Genomic DNA, 15,291 nt, shown 5'->3' with positions numbered 1-15,291 from the left:
TTGAGGCCAGCCTCAGCAATGTTGTGAGACTCTTAGCAACCTAGCAAGACCATTTCAAAACAAAAACTAAAAAAGGCCGGACGTGTAGCTTGGAGGCAGAATGCCCCTGGGTTCAATCCCCAGTACCACAAAAGAGAAAAAGAAAAAAAAGTGAAAGTGGTCGTTTTTTCACATCAAAGTCACAGGGTGCCAGGCCCAGAACTGAGAGCTGGCAACAGAGGTCAGACATGGCAAGCCCAGATTCTCAGGGACTCCCTTGTCACCTGGTACAAGGAGTCTACAGTATGGCTTCTACAGTAGCTTTTGAGAAATTAATGCCAATGTACTCTCACTGGTACTCAGAGGGTCCTACTAAGTAGTAAACAAACAGTAAAGGTGAGGTTCTGAAACAATAGACATTCTACCCCAACCTCAATAGAAAAGACATCTTGTAGTTGGGCCTGGTGGTGCACACCTGTAATCCTAGTACTTGGGAGGCAGAGACAGGAGGATTGCAGGTTGGAGAGCAGAGTCAGCGATTTGGCGAGACCTTGTTTCAAAATGAAAAAATAAAATAAGGCTAGGAGGGTAGCTCAGAGGTAGAACTACCCTGGGTTCAACCCCCAGGGCAAGAAGGAGTAAGAGAAGAAAGGACATCCTTAACTGATAATAAACACGAGTTATAAAAGAACTTTCAAGACCGGCGTGGTGGTGCATGCCTGTAATCCCACTAAGGGAGGCTAAGACAGGAGGATCACAGTTTCAAGACTGACCTCAGCAACTTAGCAAGACTCTTAACTTAAGTGAGACCCTGTTTCAAAACAAACAAACAAACAAAATTAAAAAGGGCCTGGGGTATGGGTAGAATGTTCCTGGATTCAATCTCCAGTAAACCCTTCCTTCCCCTGCCCCGCAGTGCAGAAACACAGAAAAACTCTCATAATTTCCTTGGATTCTAAGGACATGTATTTGCCCAGGAAAGCGATCAGATAACAGTGTGTGTGCATAACCGATCTTATGATGCATACTGCTTGTATGGCGGGGAAGTTAACTTCAGCCGCGTGGAGCGCTACTCAGGCACCCAGGAGCTGGAGCTCTCCCAGGTCTCCATTGAACTTGTCCCAGGTGGAGTCAGGGGTTTGAACTGCTGTCCCACCACGTGCAGGTCCGCTTCCCTCCCTGCTTGGCCAAATTGTACGTAAACAAGCATTAAGCCCCAGCTGCGTGTGCTGAACCTCACGTCCCCGAACCCGGTCTGGCTTTCTCTCCGACCCAGCCTCGCGGGCCCTCCGGACTTCTGGGACGCTGATCCAACCCTATAGGAGAGCAGCGGGAAAACACGACAGCATCGGGATCAAGAATTTTCCGGAACACGAGCGAAACGGAAGGTTTCCTTGCAATGGCTCCAAGAGCACTGGATGCACCCCGCCCAAGACCCAATTCTGCAAAAAGACTCTGCAAAGGCTCCCCCGCACCCATGTGGCTTGAGAAGACTCCCGGCCGCCTAAAGTCATCAGCAGGTCCCATGGTGTAATGGTTAGCACTCTGGACTTTGAATCCAGCGATCCGAGTTCAAATCTCGGTGGGACCTCACCTCGTCTTTTGGTTTTACAAATCCCATTTTGGGGATCTCTGGCGGCCGCCACCACTTGCACTTGTGCCCCAGCCGTGAGATCTGCCGGGATGCGTTTTAGGATGCCAACCGCCCCCTTTCAAAGCGCTTACATTTCAGGACCATCTTGGGAGTTGCGGTGCGCACGCGCGACATTTATGCGGAAAAAATAAATAAATAAATAAACGTGTTGACAGGAGACTGAACGTGACTTACCCTGGAGGGGAACAGCCGAAGGAACCCGAAGGCTCCCGAGGCTGCAGCGGCGCCCGGCGCGCGGCTGGAAGGCCCACTACTCCCGGAAGGCGGCGGGACTCCTCCTCCTATTGGCTACTGGGGTGGGGGTGTCCACGAATCACGTGTCCCGACAGAGCCGAGGGGCGGGGAAACTGCGCCCGCGGGACTCCGATTGGTCGCGCGCAGAAACCGCGCTGTGGTTTTAGAAGGGTGAATGGTCGGGACGTGAGTGTGTGGGTCCCGGGGACTGGTGCTCGCGCAGTGAGGTTGTCTGTGTCGTTCAGTCCCTTCGTCCAGCCTTTCCCACACCCCTGGAGTGTTTCTCTCGAGCACAGGCAGGAAACCTCACCCAACAGGGCGAGGCACGTCTCTGCGGGCGGATCTGCCCAGGACTGGAGTTCAGGGTGCGGACCCGGCGCGTGGGGTGAGCAGGAAAGGGCAACTCTAGGTTCGTGTGGAAGAGACCTGCAGGGAATGTTGTCTTCTTTGGATTGGTATCTAGTTTTGAGAAGTGTCTGTCCCTGAGGGACAAGTGACGAGGGAGCCCGCTGACGCACTTACGATCTCCCTGCAGGGTGATTGGCACTGTGGTTATAAGTTCCCACCCCTTGGGAGGATGCCAGGGAAACGCAGGATCCGCGCTCGGCTCCTCCCAGAGGACCCCTCCTCCGCGCCCGACCCACGCACTCCCTGAGAGCTTGAATGGGTTTGCGCCTGGGAGCGATCCCGGCCTCAAAGTGGTGGGAGGACTTGGCTAACTCAGAGTAAAGCTGATTGCCTATCAACTGTACGCCGTAGGAATCATGATACTGTGGCCCTAGTGCTAGGGTAGACCGGCATACCAAGAGAACAAGAAGGCCGAGATACAGCCCCACCTATTAGACAATTGATTTAAAACAAGGAAGGACAAAAGAGGGGTGGGAAAAGGGGTCTAGGTTTCCTTTTCTTTTTATTTATTTATTTTTGTGTGGTACTGGGGATGGAACCCAGGAACATTTTATTTCCGAGCTATACTTCCAGCCTTATTTTATTCTTTTATTTTGAAACAGGGTCTCACTAAGTTGCAGATGACTTCACTAAGTTTCTGAGGCTGGCTGTGAACCTGCGATCCTCCTGTCTCAGCCTCCCAAGTACTGGGATCCTAGTAAATCTGGTGGCTTGTAATCCTAGTACTTGGGAGGCTCTGACAGAAGGATTGCAGGACAGTCTCTCTCATTAACCTAGTGAGACCGTGTTTCCATATAAATAAAATTGTGATCCTCCTGTCTCCCAAATGCTGGGATTATAAGTGTGCGCCACCATGCCTGGCTTTTAATTATTTTGGTAGAGGGGATTGAACCCAAGGACACTCTACCTCCAATCTACACCTCCAACCCTATTTAAAATTTTTATTTTGAAACAGGAGCTCATTAAGTTGCTAGGCTGGCCTCAAATCTGCAATCCTCCTGTCTCTGCCTCCCAAGTACTAGAATTACAGGTTTGCACCACCATGGCCAGCAAGAACCTACTTTTCAATAGATGATTTTGAAACAATTGAGTGCATCTATATGGAAAAAATATGAAATCATTTCCTCCTTAACTTTTTTTTTTTTTTTTTGGTATGTGTGTGGCACTGGGGATTGAACAACCAGGGTGGTGGGGTCTAAGGAAGCCCATATGCTGGAGAAGAGAACAAATACTTATATAAAGAGGAAAAAAAACTTAGAGGAGCCAGGCATGGTGCCCCACACTTGTAATCCCAGTACTTGAGGGGCTGAGACTGGAGGATGGAAGGTTGAGACAGGAGGATCGCAGGTTCAAGGCCAGCCTTAGCTACTTAATGAGGTTCTCCGCAGCTTAGTGAGACCCTATTTAAAAAAAAAAAAATAGGGCTGAGGTTGTAGCTCAGAGATCGAATGCCCCTGGGTCAATCCCCAGTTCCAAAAGCAAAACAAAACAAAAAAACAACTTGGTGAGCACAAGATAACTCTGTGTGTGTGTGTGTGTGTGTGTGTGTGTGTGTGTGTGTGTGCGTGTTGCTGGGGATTGAACCCAGGAACACTTGACCTCCAAGCTACACCCTTACCCCTATTTTATTTTATGTGTGTGTGTGTGTGTGTGTGTGTGTGTGTGTGTGTGTGTGTCTGGGGGTGGAACCCAGGGGCTTTTCTACCTCCAGGCTAGACTCCCAGACCTATTTTATACTTTATTTGGAAACAGGGGTCTCATGAAATTGCTGAAAGCCTCACTGAGTATCTGAGGCTGGCTTCAAACCTGTGCGATCCTCCTGTCTCAGCCTCCCAAGTGCTGGGATTATAAGTGTGTGCTGCCACGCCCGGCTCACCCCTATTCTATTTTAAAACAGGGTTTTATTAAGTTGCTGAGGCTGATCTCAAACCTGAAATCCTCCTTTCTCAGCCTCCCAGGTACTGAAATTACAAACCTGTGCACCACCATGCCCCGTTTCAGGTAGTCACCTTAATTTTTGCCTGCAGGTTCCCAGTCTAGGTTGCAATAGAGGCAGAGAACTGGTGAATGGCCATTCAAGGGGGACAGGTTTAACAATCTGAGCTGTCCATCAACCAAAGAGACTTGAGAAATACTGAGCTCTGGTGCCTGGAAGTCTTCCAGAGGGCGCTGAGATCTTTGTCAGCTATGAGTGCAGACCATTTCTAGTTTTTTCTTTTTTTCTTTTTTTCCTTTGTGGCAATGAGGGCTGAATCAAAGGGTTTTCTATCCCTGAGCTTTATACTCCCAGCCCTTTTTGTTTTTTGTTTTGAAATAAGGTTTCACTAAATTGCTAAGGCTGGCCTCAAATTTGCAGTCATCAGATTATAGGCATGTGCCACTGTGCCTGGCTCACTGATGTTTGTTTGTTTTTTTTTTTTCCTTTTGAGGAAATAGAAAGGAAATAGGCAGATAGGGAAAAGGCCTTGGTAGAAAAAAAGCTAATTTCCTGAGTTTCCTGAGGGGCAACAAATGCCTGAAACTCCAAAGGCTCAGAGATAAGAAGGCCAGAGCTTCAGAAAGCCATCCTGAGTTTCCTGAGAGACAACAGATACCTGAAACTCTAAAGGTTCAGAGATAAGAAGGTCAAAGCTTCACAAGGCCATCCTGAGTTTCCTAATCAACAAACCCACGGAGCAAGTCTGGCATTCCTGAAAGGAGACCCTTCAAAGAACTTGCAAATGTCCTATGCAAATTCTCCTTGGAGTCACCCTAACCACAAACGGACCTGCAAGCGATCAGGCATCCGCCAGTCAGATGGCAAAAGCGGGGACTTCCCACTCGGGACCCCCTCCCCTTTTGGGGAGCTGTTCTCTCTTGCAGGTTGTGTGTTGGCCCTGAGAGAAGGCAGAGTGCATCTGAGGGCATGTGGCTCGTCGGCTCGGGCGACACTCGGAGTTCCGAGCGCCCGGCCACTGGCAGATCCCGTGGACTCCAGAAGAAAGCAGCCTGCACCTGAAGGCAATTCGGCTTGGGCTACTCTCAAGTATTGTCCTGAAGGCAGCTGCTGGACCCCGAGTTCCAGCCCCTTTGGGGGTGTTCAGCCACCCTTGCCCTATTCCCTGCTGCTTCCAATAAACCTTTTACTCCCCTTCCTGAGGTCTGCGGGTGTCATTCTTTGCTCTCCCGTAGACAAGAACTCGCCGGGGTTTTCTCGCAAGGAACCCCCGTTTCACTTTGTTTGCAGTACTGGGGATGAAACCCAGGAGCATTCTTTTTTTTTTTTTTTTTTTTTTTTTGCGGGTCTGGGGATGGAACCCAGGGGCATTTGACCTCTGAGCTACACCCCCCTGCCCTATTTTTTATTCTTTATTTTGAAACCAGGTCTCACTGAGTTGCAGAGGGCCTCACTAAGGAGCTGAGGCTGTCTGCAAACCGTGATCCTCCAGGTCTCAGCCTCCCGAATGCTGGGATTACAAGCGTGCGCCACCACGCCCGGCTCACCCAGGAGCATTCTATCTTCGAGCTATACCCCCATCCTATTTTTATTTTGAAATAGGGTCTTACTAAGTTGCAGAGGGCCTCACTACGTAGCTGAGACTGGCTGCGAACCTGCGATCCTCCTGTCTCAGTCTCCCAAGTACTGGGATTACAAGCGTGCACCTCCATGCCCAGCTTCACTGATAGTTTCTGTTGTTGTTGTTGTTGTTGTTGTTGTTGTTGTTTTGCGGGCCTGGGGATGGAACCCAGAGGCATTTGGCTTCCAAGCTACACCCCCTGCCTTATTTTTTTGTTTTGTTTTGTTTTTGGTGGTACTAGGGTGGAACCCAGAGGCTTTCTACTTCCGGGCTATACTCCCAGACCTTTTATTTGGAAACAGGGTCTCACTAAATTGCTTGAGAGCCTCACTAAGTAGCTGAGGCTGGCTTCGAACCTGTGTGATCCTTCTGTCTCAGCCTCCCAAGCGCAGGGATTACAAGCGTGCGCCACCACGCCTGGCTTCCCTGCCCTATTTTTTATTCTTTATTTTGAAACCGGGGTCTCACTGAGTTGCAGAGGGCCTCACTAAGTAGCTGAGGCTGTCCGCGAACTGTGATCCTCTGGTCTCAGCCTCCCAGATGCTGGGATTACAAGCGTGCGCCACCACGCCCGGCTGTTGTATTTTAATGTTGGTCACAACTTACCAACTTTATTTTATTTGATGTATTTATTGTGTGTGTGTGTGTGTGTGTGTGTGTGTGTGTGTGTGGTATACTGGGGTTGGGATCTAGGGTCATTCTACCCTCAAGCTATACCCCCAGGCCAATTTTATTTTTATTTTGAAACAAGGTCTTGCTAGGTTGATGAGACTCTTACTACTGACTGACCCTGTCCTCAAAACTTTGATCCTCCCATTAGAGCCTCCCAAGTACTAGATCACAAGTGTGTACCATCCTTGTTAGATGAATTAAGAACCCCAGGTTAAGTTACCAGGGAGACTTGCCCTCTCCTGGCTCACCCTGGTAGTCAGTGAAAGGGGCATTCCCCACTGACCCTGGGCCAATAACCTGGCCACATGACCCCACACACACACACACACTGTAGGACCCCAGCCAATTATTTCAAAAGGCATTCCTCCTAGCCTATTACCCCCATCACAACCCCGAGCCGGTATGTAACGCTGACCCCGGCACGCGGTCAACCCTTTTTCCTTTGTCTCCTCCACCCGTGCCAACCCCCTCCCAATAAATCTCTTGGCTACAAGGCGGTCTCTGCTGTGGTCAAACTTTGTCCTTTCACCCATGCCCAGCCCAACCTGATCTTATATCTCACAGTTTGCAAAATATTTGGGAGCTCACAACCAGCCCCACTGTCCTCGTTCCAGCGAACTCCCATTGCCTTCTCTTTCTTTTTAGGGGAGACTGGAGATTGAACCCAGGAGTGTTCTACCTCCAAACTATACCCCTACCCCTTTTAATTTTGAAATAGTCTCACTAAATCACTGAGGCTCACATCAAACCTGAAATGCTCCTGTCTCAGCCTCCCAAGTACTGGGATTACAGGTGTGCGCCGCCAAGTCCAGTTTCTTCACCTTTTTCTACTCTCAGTAGCCAAGGGGAGAAACTCTGTCTTCCTCTTCCTCTCCACCAACAGTCTGAGGAGCCCCCGCCAGTGGTTTTATTCCAGAGAATAGACCGGGGAAGACATTTCTTGGGGGGGTACTGGGGATGGAACCCAGGGGCATTCTATCTCCAAGCTACACCCCAGCCCTAATTTTTATTCTTTATTTTGAAACAGAGTCTCGCTGGGTTGCAAAGGGCCTCACTAAGTAACTGAGGCTGGCTTCGAATCACGATCCTCCTGTCTCAGCCTCCCAAGTGCTGGGATTACAAACATGCGCCACCACCCGGGACATTTCTGCTAGGCGGTACCTACAGGTCACCAGCAGAGGGCAGTGCTCCAGTACCCAAGACCACTGGCCCTCCAGGCCTGTGCCTAGTCTGGGCTCCTGGCTGACTCCTTCCCAGGGCTGTCCATTCATTTTCTCTCTGTTTACTCATTTTTACAGGAGATAGTGTGTGTACAACACCCATCATGCTTTCTAGCACACAGTGAGCCTAAGCATTACAGAACACACAGGTGCCCAAGCACCTGCCAAGGGCCGAGGTGCTGGAAATAAAAACTACAAGCCTTCATTCCTGTCCACAAAGAACTTAAAATCTTGACCCAAAAGTCAAAGACTACAGTGTAAAACAAAAAAGCAGAAGGTACAGGAGTATATGTGGACACCAACCTAGCTGAAGCCAAACCAGGTAAGGTAAGAAAGAAAATTCTGACAAAGTTCAGAATAGCCTGTTAGCAGCAGGTCATGGTGGCACATGCTTGTAATCCCAGTACTTGGGGGGTTGAGACAGGAGGATCACCTGTTTGAGACCAGCCTCAGCAACTTAATGAGTCTGTGTTTCAAAAATAAAAGGGCTGTGCTGGGCATGGTGACACACGCCTATCATCCCAGTACTTGGGAGGATGGGACAGGAGGATTGCAGGTTCGAGGACAGCCTCGGCAAGTAGTGAGACTCTTCTCAACCTGTTCTAATACTTCTCGCCCTCAAAGAAATAGCGCGCAAGTGTGCCATTTGTGTGGAAAGGGGGGGACATTCACTTGGATTGGCTCGTGTTTACATAAAACATTATCTGGGAGGTCACAGCAGGAACTGGAAACATTAGTTTCCCCAGGGGTGAAGCCTGAGGAAGAGAGAGAGGGGAGGAAGGGGCTGTCCTTAGCATCCTCTTTGCACCTCTTGGAACCCTTTCAGTCACAAAGTCACTGGCGCTCCTGGAGCCAGAGGAAGCTCGCAGGGATGCTGGGATTTACTATACCAGTTAGCTGGGTAAAGAAAGGGCCCAGGAAGCCAGGCGTGGTGGCACACGCTTGTAATCCCAGCATTAAGGAGGGTGAGACAGGAGGATCGCGGTTCGCGGACAGCCTTGCTACTTAGTGGGGCCCTCCGCAACTTAATGAGACCCTGTTTCAAAATAAAGAATAAAAAATAGGGCAGGGAGTGTAGCTCAGAGGTATAATACCCCTGGGTTCCATCCCCAGTACAGAAAGAAAGAAAGAAAGAAAGAAAGGGCACAGGACAAGTGTTTCAGGTTCAGTATGAGCCAGCTGAGGAAGTAAAAGAAGGTCCACATTCATGGTGGAGGCCAGGGGCGGGGTGGAGTGAGCAGGGCCCCCACAGGGAGGGGCCACAGCATCCCAGCATCCTTGGTGGCCAGGGGTCTTGCTTAGTGCTTAGAAAGTAGATGGTCAAGAAAGTTTTCTTTTTGTTTTGGTGTGTGTGTGTGTGTGTGTGTGTGTGTGTGTGTGTGTGTGTTTCTGGGGCTTGAACCCAGGAGCATTCTACCTCTGAGCTCCCCCCTCCCCCCCGGCCCTTTTGAAACAGGGTCTCGCTAAGTTGGGGAAGTCTCACTAAGTTGCTGAGCCTGGCCACGAACCTATGATCCTCCTGTCTCAGCCTCCCACATATCAGGATTATAGGCACGTACCACCACTAAGGCTAAGAAGCGTCCAGGAGCCAGTGGGAGGCAGGGCCGCAGCCACAGGAGGCTCAGAACCACATGAGCTAAAGAGGTGGATGCTGAGAGCTTTAGAAAGGAATTATCTGCACTTAGGAATTAGTGTGCTGAGCTGGGATGGGGCTGATGGGAACAGGGAAGAGGCAGGTCCCGGGGGCTCTCTGCGGCTCTCTGCTCTCCTGGCCTCCCTGGTGGTAAGTCCCCCACCCTTCCATTTCCCCCATCTGCTGGAGAATAGGAAATCACAAGGTTCAGGGCCCATGGCCTCCCCACCACGTCCACTCCTCCCTACCCAGCCCTGTCAGAAAAACTGGGGCAAGCGCCAGGAGCAGGATCCTTGGGGCATCGATTTGAAAGCTACCTTGACCCGCCCTGGATATGCATCCTGCCTCCTCCATTGGGCTGGGGCACTGTCTCCCCTCCAGAGGACTAGCCATAGACAGGGCGCTCCTTCAAAACTTTTTAAGAATTTCCAGACGGTAACAGCAGAGCATTCCGGCCAGCATGGAGCCCTCTAGGAGGCGCCCTGTGGGCCAGTACAGGCGGAATGTCACAAAGCTTCCTGCCCCGGTGGCAGGCTAGGAAAGAAGCTGGGGCAGGAGACCCAGCTAGCTTTCCTGAAGGCCTGACGTCGTGGTGGGTAAATCGCCCTCTGTCCACAGCACCAAGGTGTCACACAGACAAGTCCTTGTCCCCATACCTCCCCTCCAGCTTCTGGGGTGAGATCCAGGAGGCCTGAGGGTGCCAGGACCCTGGCCCAGCTCATCTGGGAAGGGTTTGGGGCAGCTGCCGCCCTAAGTGTTCTTGGCCACGTTAATCAGTCTAAGTCCACTCCCCTCCTTCTGAATTTTAGGGATCTGCTCCTGGGAGTCTCTGGTGGTGTTTGCAAGGAAGGTGATAAGGAATTTGAAACTTGAGAATACTCTGGCTCAATGTTCCTTGACCAGGAAATCAAGGAATTCAAGAGCATCCCTCCCTCTTCCTCTCTTTTCCTGATTAGCATCATTGCACTGCAGAGAATCATTCAAATAAGTGTGTGTGTGTGTGTGTGTGTGTGTGTGTGTGTGTGTGTGTGTGTGTGTGTTACTGGGGGTGGAACCCAGAGGCTTTCTACCTCCGGACTATACTCCCAGGCCTGTTTTATACTTTATTTGGAAACAAAGTCTCACTAAGTTGCTGAGAGCCTCACTAAGTAGCTGAGGCTGGCTTCGAACCTAACCTGTGCAATCCTCCTGTCTCAGCCTCCCAAGCACGGGGATTACAAGTGTGCGCCACCACACCCAGCTCAAAATAATTTTTTTTTTATACTGGGGAGCAAACCCAGAAGCATTTTACCTTTGAGTGACACTCCCAGACCTTTTCATTTTAAAATTTTGAAACAGGGTCTCAAGGCCAGGCATGACATTTGGCACATGCTTATAATCCCAGTACTTGGGAGGCTGAGGCGGGAGGATCACAGGTTCAAGGACAGTCTCAGCAAGTAGTGAGACTAATATCAACCTGGCAAGACTGTTTCAAAATAAAAATAAAAAAGCTGGGCATGGTGGTGCATGCCTGTAATCCCAACATTTGGGAGGCTGAGTCAGGAGGATCATGGTTCACAAACAGCCTCAGCTATTTAGTGAGGTCCTTTGCAACTCAGTAAGACCCTGTTTCAAAATAAAGAATAAAAAATAGGGCTGGGGGTGTAGCTTGGAGGTAGAATGCCCCTGGGTTCCATCCCCAGGACAACAATAACAAAAAATAAATAAAAATAAAAAGTAAAATAGGGCTGGGGGTGTAGTTCAGAGGTACAATACCCTGGGCTCAGTCCTCAGTACCAAAAGAAAGAAAGGACTCACTAAGTTACCAAGGGGCTCACCAAGTTGTCAAGGCTGGCCTCAAATTCAGTATCCTCCCAAATACTAGGATTACAGATGTGGACCTCTGTAGCTGGCTGGGATTGTTTTTTGTTTTTATTTATTTTTTGTACTTCAGATTGAACCCAACAGCACTCTGCCTCTGAGCTATGCACCTTTTTTTTTTTTTTTTGAAACAGGGTTCCACTAAGTTGCTGAGGGTCTTGCTAAATTGCTGAGGCTGGCCTCGAACCTGCAATCTTCCTGTCTTGCCTCCCAATTACTGAGATTGCAGGGATGCACCGCCATGCCTTGGCTTATCCATCGTCCAGATTCTGATTCTTTGGTCTGTGCGTGGCTCCATCACACCTCTGCCCCCTCTCCCCGGCTTGTTTTTCTTTCTGGCCCTTCTTCCTCCAGCCCAGCCTGAGCTCCTGTCCCTCCAGTTCCCACTCTCAGTCACACACACAGCCACCTTGAGCCATCGCAGTCACTCTTGCGATATCAGGAGGTCGGCTCGGTGATTCTCAGCGGGGAGAGGAAAGCCCAGGGCTTTCCTCTTGGTGACCCCACCATTCACCCAGCGATCCAAGGAAGAAAGCTGATGCAGTCAAGGAAGCTTCCTTGATAGCTTCCTCTCTGTCCCACAGTCGATCCCAAGGTCCTGGAAATGTTACTCCTTACTGACTGATTGCTCCAAGTCATCCTTTCGTTCTTTTTTTTTTTTTTTTTTCGGGTCTGGGGATGGAATCCAGGGGCATTCGACCTCCGAGCTACACCCCCTGCCCTATTTTTTATTCTTTATTTTGAAACCGGGTCTCACTGAGTTGCGGAGGGCCTCACTAAGCAGCTGAGGCTGTCCCCGAACCGCGATCCTCCTGTCTCAGCCTCCCGAGTGCTGGGATTACAAGCGTGCGCCACCACGCCTGGCTTATCCTTGAGTTCTTACTCCACCGCCCAGTGCAGTTGCTAAATCGCATCTGTGTGACTGTGAGACAGACAGACAGGATCACAGCGCTTCCCCTTTCTCTGAGAACTGCCTTTCCCAGGGTGGGCCTGAGCGTCAGCGACTAAAGGCTTCCTTCCCTTCTGATTCCTGGGAAGCAATTAAGGTCCTGGTCAGATGACAAGAGTTGGGGCCCAACTGAAGGACTGAAGACCAGGCCTTGGTCTGGGGGCACTACTGAGGCTGGACTCACCTTCAGGGGCGAGCCCAGGCACGGAAAAGAGGTGTGTCATGACTGTTTCGCATAAGGCTTCCTGCAAAGAGGCCTCTGGTCATCTGTAGACAGGGTGGCCACTGGGCTGGCCAGGGCTCATGAAATTAAGTAGCCAGAGAAGCAGGAAGGGGCCTGTGCAGGGGCCCCCCTTCATCACGGCCACCCTAGCTCCTCCGCTCCCCAGAGAGCCAGCCCCTGAGCCCCACCCCCTGGTACAGAAGCTGGCCTCCAGGCAGCCAGCCCATCTTCAGGTGGGTTAATGGAGGTTGGTTTCCAACTTGCAGTCCTCCCGGCTTAGCCTCTCAAGCACTAGGACTACAGGCATGCACCATCACATCTGGCATATTTTTTCTCTTTCTTTTTCTTCTAACTGATGGAGCCATATGAAATATTTGCCCTTCCCCATTTTCTGAAATAAGAATTATTAGCCAGGCATGGTAGTGCACACTTGTAATCCCAGTATTTGGGAGGCCGAGACAGGAATGTTCCTCAGTTCAGTCTCCAGAACAAATTTTCTTTTTCTTTTCTTTTCTTCTTTTCTCTTCTTTCTTTCTCTTTCTTTCTTTCTTTCTTCCTTCCTTTTTTTTTGTGGCAGTGGGGATTGAACCCAAGGGAATTCTACTTGAGCTATGCCCCCCAGTCCTTTTTTTTTTTTTTTGTGGTACTGGGGATGGAACCCAGGGGCCTTCTACCTCTGGGCTACACTCCCAGACGTATTTTATATTTTATTTGAAAACAGGGTCTCATTAAGTTGCAGAGGGCTTCACTAAGTAGCTGACGCTGGCTTTTAACCCGTGCAACCCTCCTGTCTCTGCCTCCCAAGTACTAGGATTACAAGTGGGGGCCACCGCTCCCGGCCTGATTTTTATTTCTTATTTGGAAACAGGAGGGACTCACTAAGTTGTGGAGGGCCTCGTTAAATTGCTGAGGCTGGCTTTGAACCTGTGACTTCCCGTCTCAGCCTCCCAAGTACAGGAATTACAAGCATACATCACCATGCCTGGCTGTCCTTCAAGTCTTGACCCCTGGCCTCTTGCTTACTCTTCTGTCTTTGGTGCCTAGCATATAAGACCTTCAATAATATTAAAGAAATCAGGAAATGGCTTTGCACACTTTTGTAGCTGGCGTGTAATCTCAGACTTGGGAGGCTGAGACAGGAAGATCTCAGGTTTGAGGACGGCCTCAACAACTAAGGCCTTCAGCAACTATTTTAAAATAAGAAGTAAAAATGGGTTGGGGTGTAGCTCAGAGGTAGAATGTCCCTGAGTTCAATCCCCAGTACTACAAAAACAAGACAATTTTGTCATCAGGCCATCTGGGGTGACTCCATGACCAGGAAGAGGATCACGGGATAGGACATGAAACAGAAAGAAAAGGCGCCCGGGGACCCAGCCCAACCCAACCCACTCTGATGGGGAGCAGCTTTTTCCCTGGGGAGCGAGGGCTTCCTGGAGTGGCGAAGGCTCCCATGGGCGCTCTCTGGGGCCTCAGGCTGCTGCAGCCACTTCACGCTCTGCACCCACGTGTCTCCACGTGGGCTCAGCTGTGACCCAGAAGGTGCGGAGACAGGAGGGAAGCGTGGAAAGCGGGACAGGCATAGACTCACAATGCGCACGTTCAGGCATCTTTACTCATTCTGTGACTAAGAGACAGGGAACCGCAGCCGGCTCCCCGGGCGCCCCCAGGGCGCTTGGTCCTGGCTAAGGAGGGACAGGCGCGGGGCGAGGGGCCCTGGGCCATCAGCTCATCGCACAGGTGCCTTTCTCCTTGAAGGGGTTCTTGTCCTCGGGGACGCCTTTGAGAAGGGGGTCAGTCCCTGCTTGGGCCTCCACATAATCCTTGATCTCCTTTCCTGTCTTGGAAATCTGTGAAAACACAAAATATGGTCACGGCCCTTGTTTATTTCTCAGGATCTACGACTTGGTTTATTTCTCAGGATCAGGGGTTCAGGAAAGCAGGCTTCTGGCAAGGTGGGATGGAGGCCAAACAGGAAGAAGCCAACAGGGAGGCGAGCAGGGCGAGCGCCCACACCGACCCTCAAGCCTTGCCGAACAGAGAGGCGTACCGGGTGAGCACCCATACTGACTCTCAAGCCTTGCCCGGGACCTCGGGGAAGGCTTAGCCAGGCCCAGCCTGGAGACAGAGCTGGATATGCCAGGTCTCCATGGCTCCAAGCCGTCTCTTGTGCCCGGGGAACTGTGGCAGCTTCCCGGGTCCCACTCAGCCTCCTACCTCCACCAGAGGCCCATCCTGCTTCTCTGAAGCTTCCTTCCTTCCTTCTTTCCTTCCTTCCTTCCTTCCTTCTTCCTTTGCATCTCAGCTCCACCCAGGAAAGGAAGGGATGGAGCAGAGGAGAGGAGGGAGGGAAGAGGAGACTCACCGGAGCTCTGGGGTTCTTCACCTCCTTCTTCAGCTGCTCCACCTCCAACCTCAGCAGTTCCTTCTCGCTGAGGTCCTGGGCCATCCTGCCCTGGAGAGACCTGGTCCCGGAAAGGATCTGGCAGCCGGAATGATAAATCCCATTAGCTCTTCCAGTTTTTTCCACATCTCAACTTTGTGTGTATCACTGGAGATTGGACGTAGGGGGCATTCTACCTCTGAACTATACCCCCAATCCCATTTTATTTTTTATTTTTGAAATAGGGTCCCACTGAGCCGGGCATTATGATGGTTGTGGCACACACTTGTAATCCCAGTACTTGGGAGGCTGAGACAGGAGGATCGCAGGTTCATGGTCAGCCTCAGCTACTTAGTGAGGCCCTCCACAACTTAGTGAGATCATGTTTCAAAATAAAGAATAAAAAACAGGGCTGGGGTGTAGCTCAGAGATAGAATGCCCCTGGATTCAATCCCCAGTACCATAAAAAAATGAAGAAAGAAAGGAAGGAAGGAAGGAAGGAAGGAAGGAAGGGAAAGAAAG

General features: G+C 50.7%; 1 protein-coding gene across 1 annotated transcript; it reads right to left on the bottom strand.

Moving 5' to 3' along the window:
• Window positions 1-14,110: 14,110 nt before the first annotated feature.
• GNGT2 (G protein subunit gamma transducin 2) lies at window positions 14,111-14,835 on the bottom strand (the record flags this gene model as incomplete). Its single annotated transcript, XM_080712322.1, has 2 exons — window positions 14,111-14,236; window positions 14,752-14,835. The coding sequence occupies 2 exons, from the start codon at window positions 14,833-14,835 to the stop codon at window positions 14,111-14,113; spliced, it is 210 nt and encodes a 69-aa protein (XP_080568448.1).
• Window positions 14,836-15,291: the final 456 nt, after the last annotated feature.

The sequence above is a fragment of the Muscardinus avellanarius genome, assembly GCF_963383645.1.
Source record: "Muscardinus avellanarius genome assembly, chromosome: 16".
NCBI classification, from domain to species: domain Eukaryota; kingdom Metazoa; phylum Chordata; class Mammalia; order Rodentia; family Gliridae; genus Muscardinus; species Muscardinus avellanarius.
This window is presented reverse-complemented; position numbering and strand designations above follow the sequence as displayed.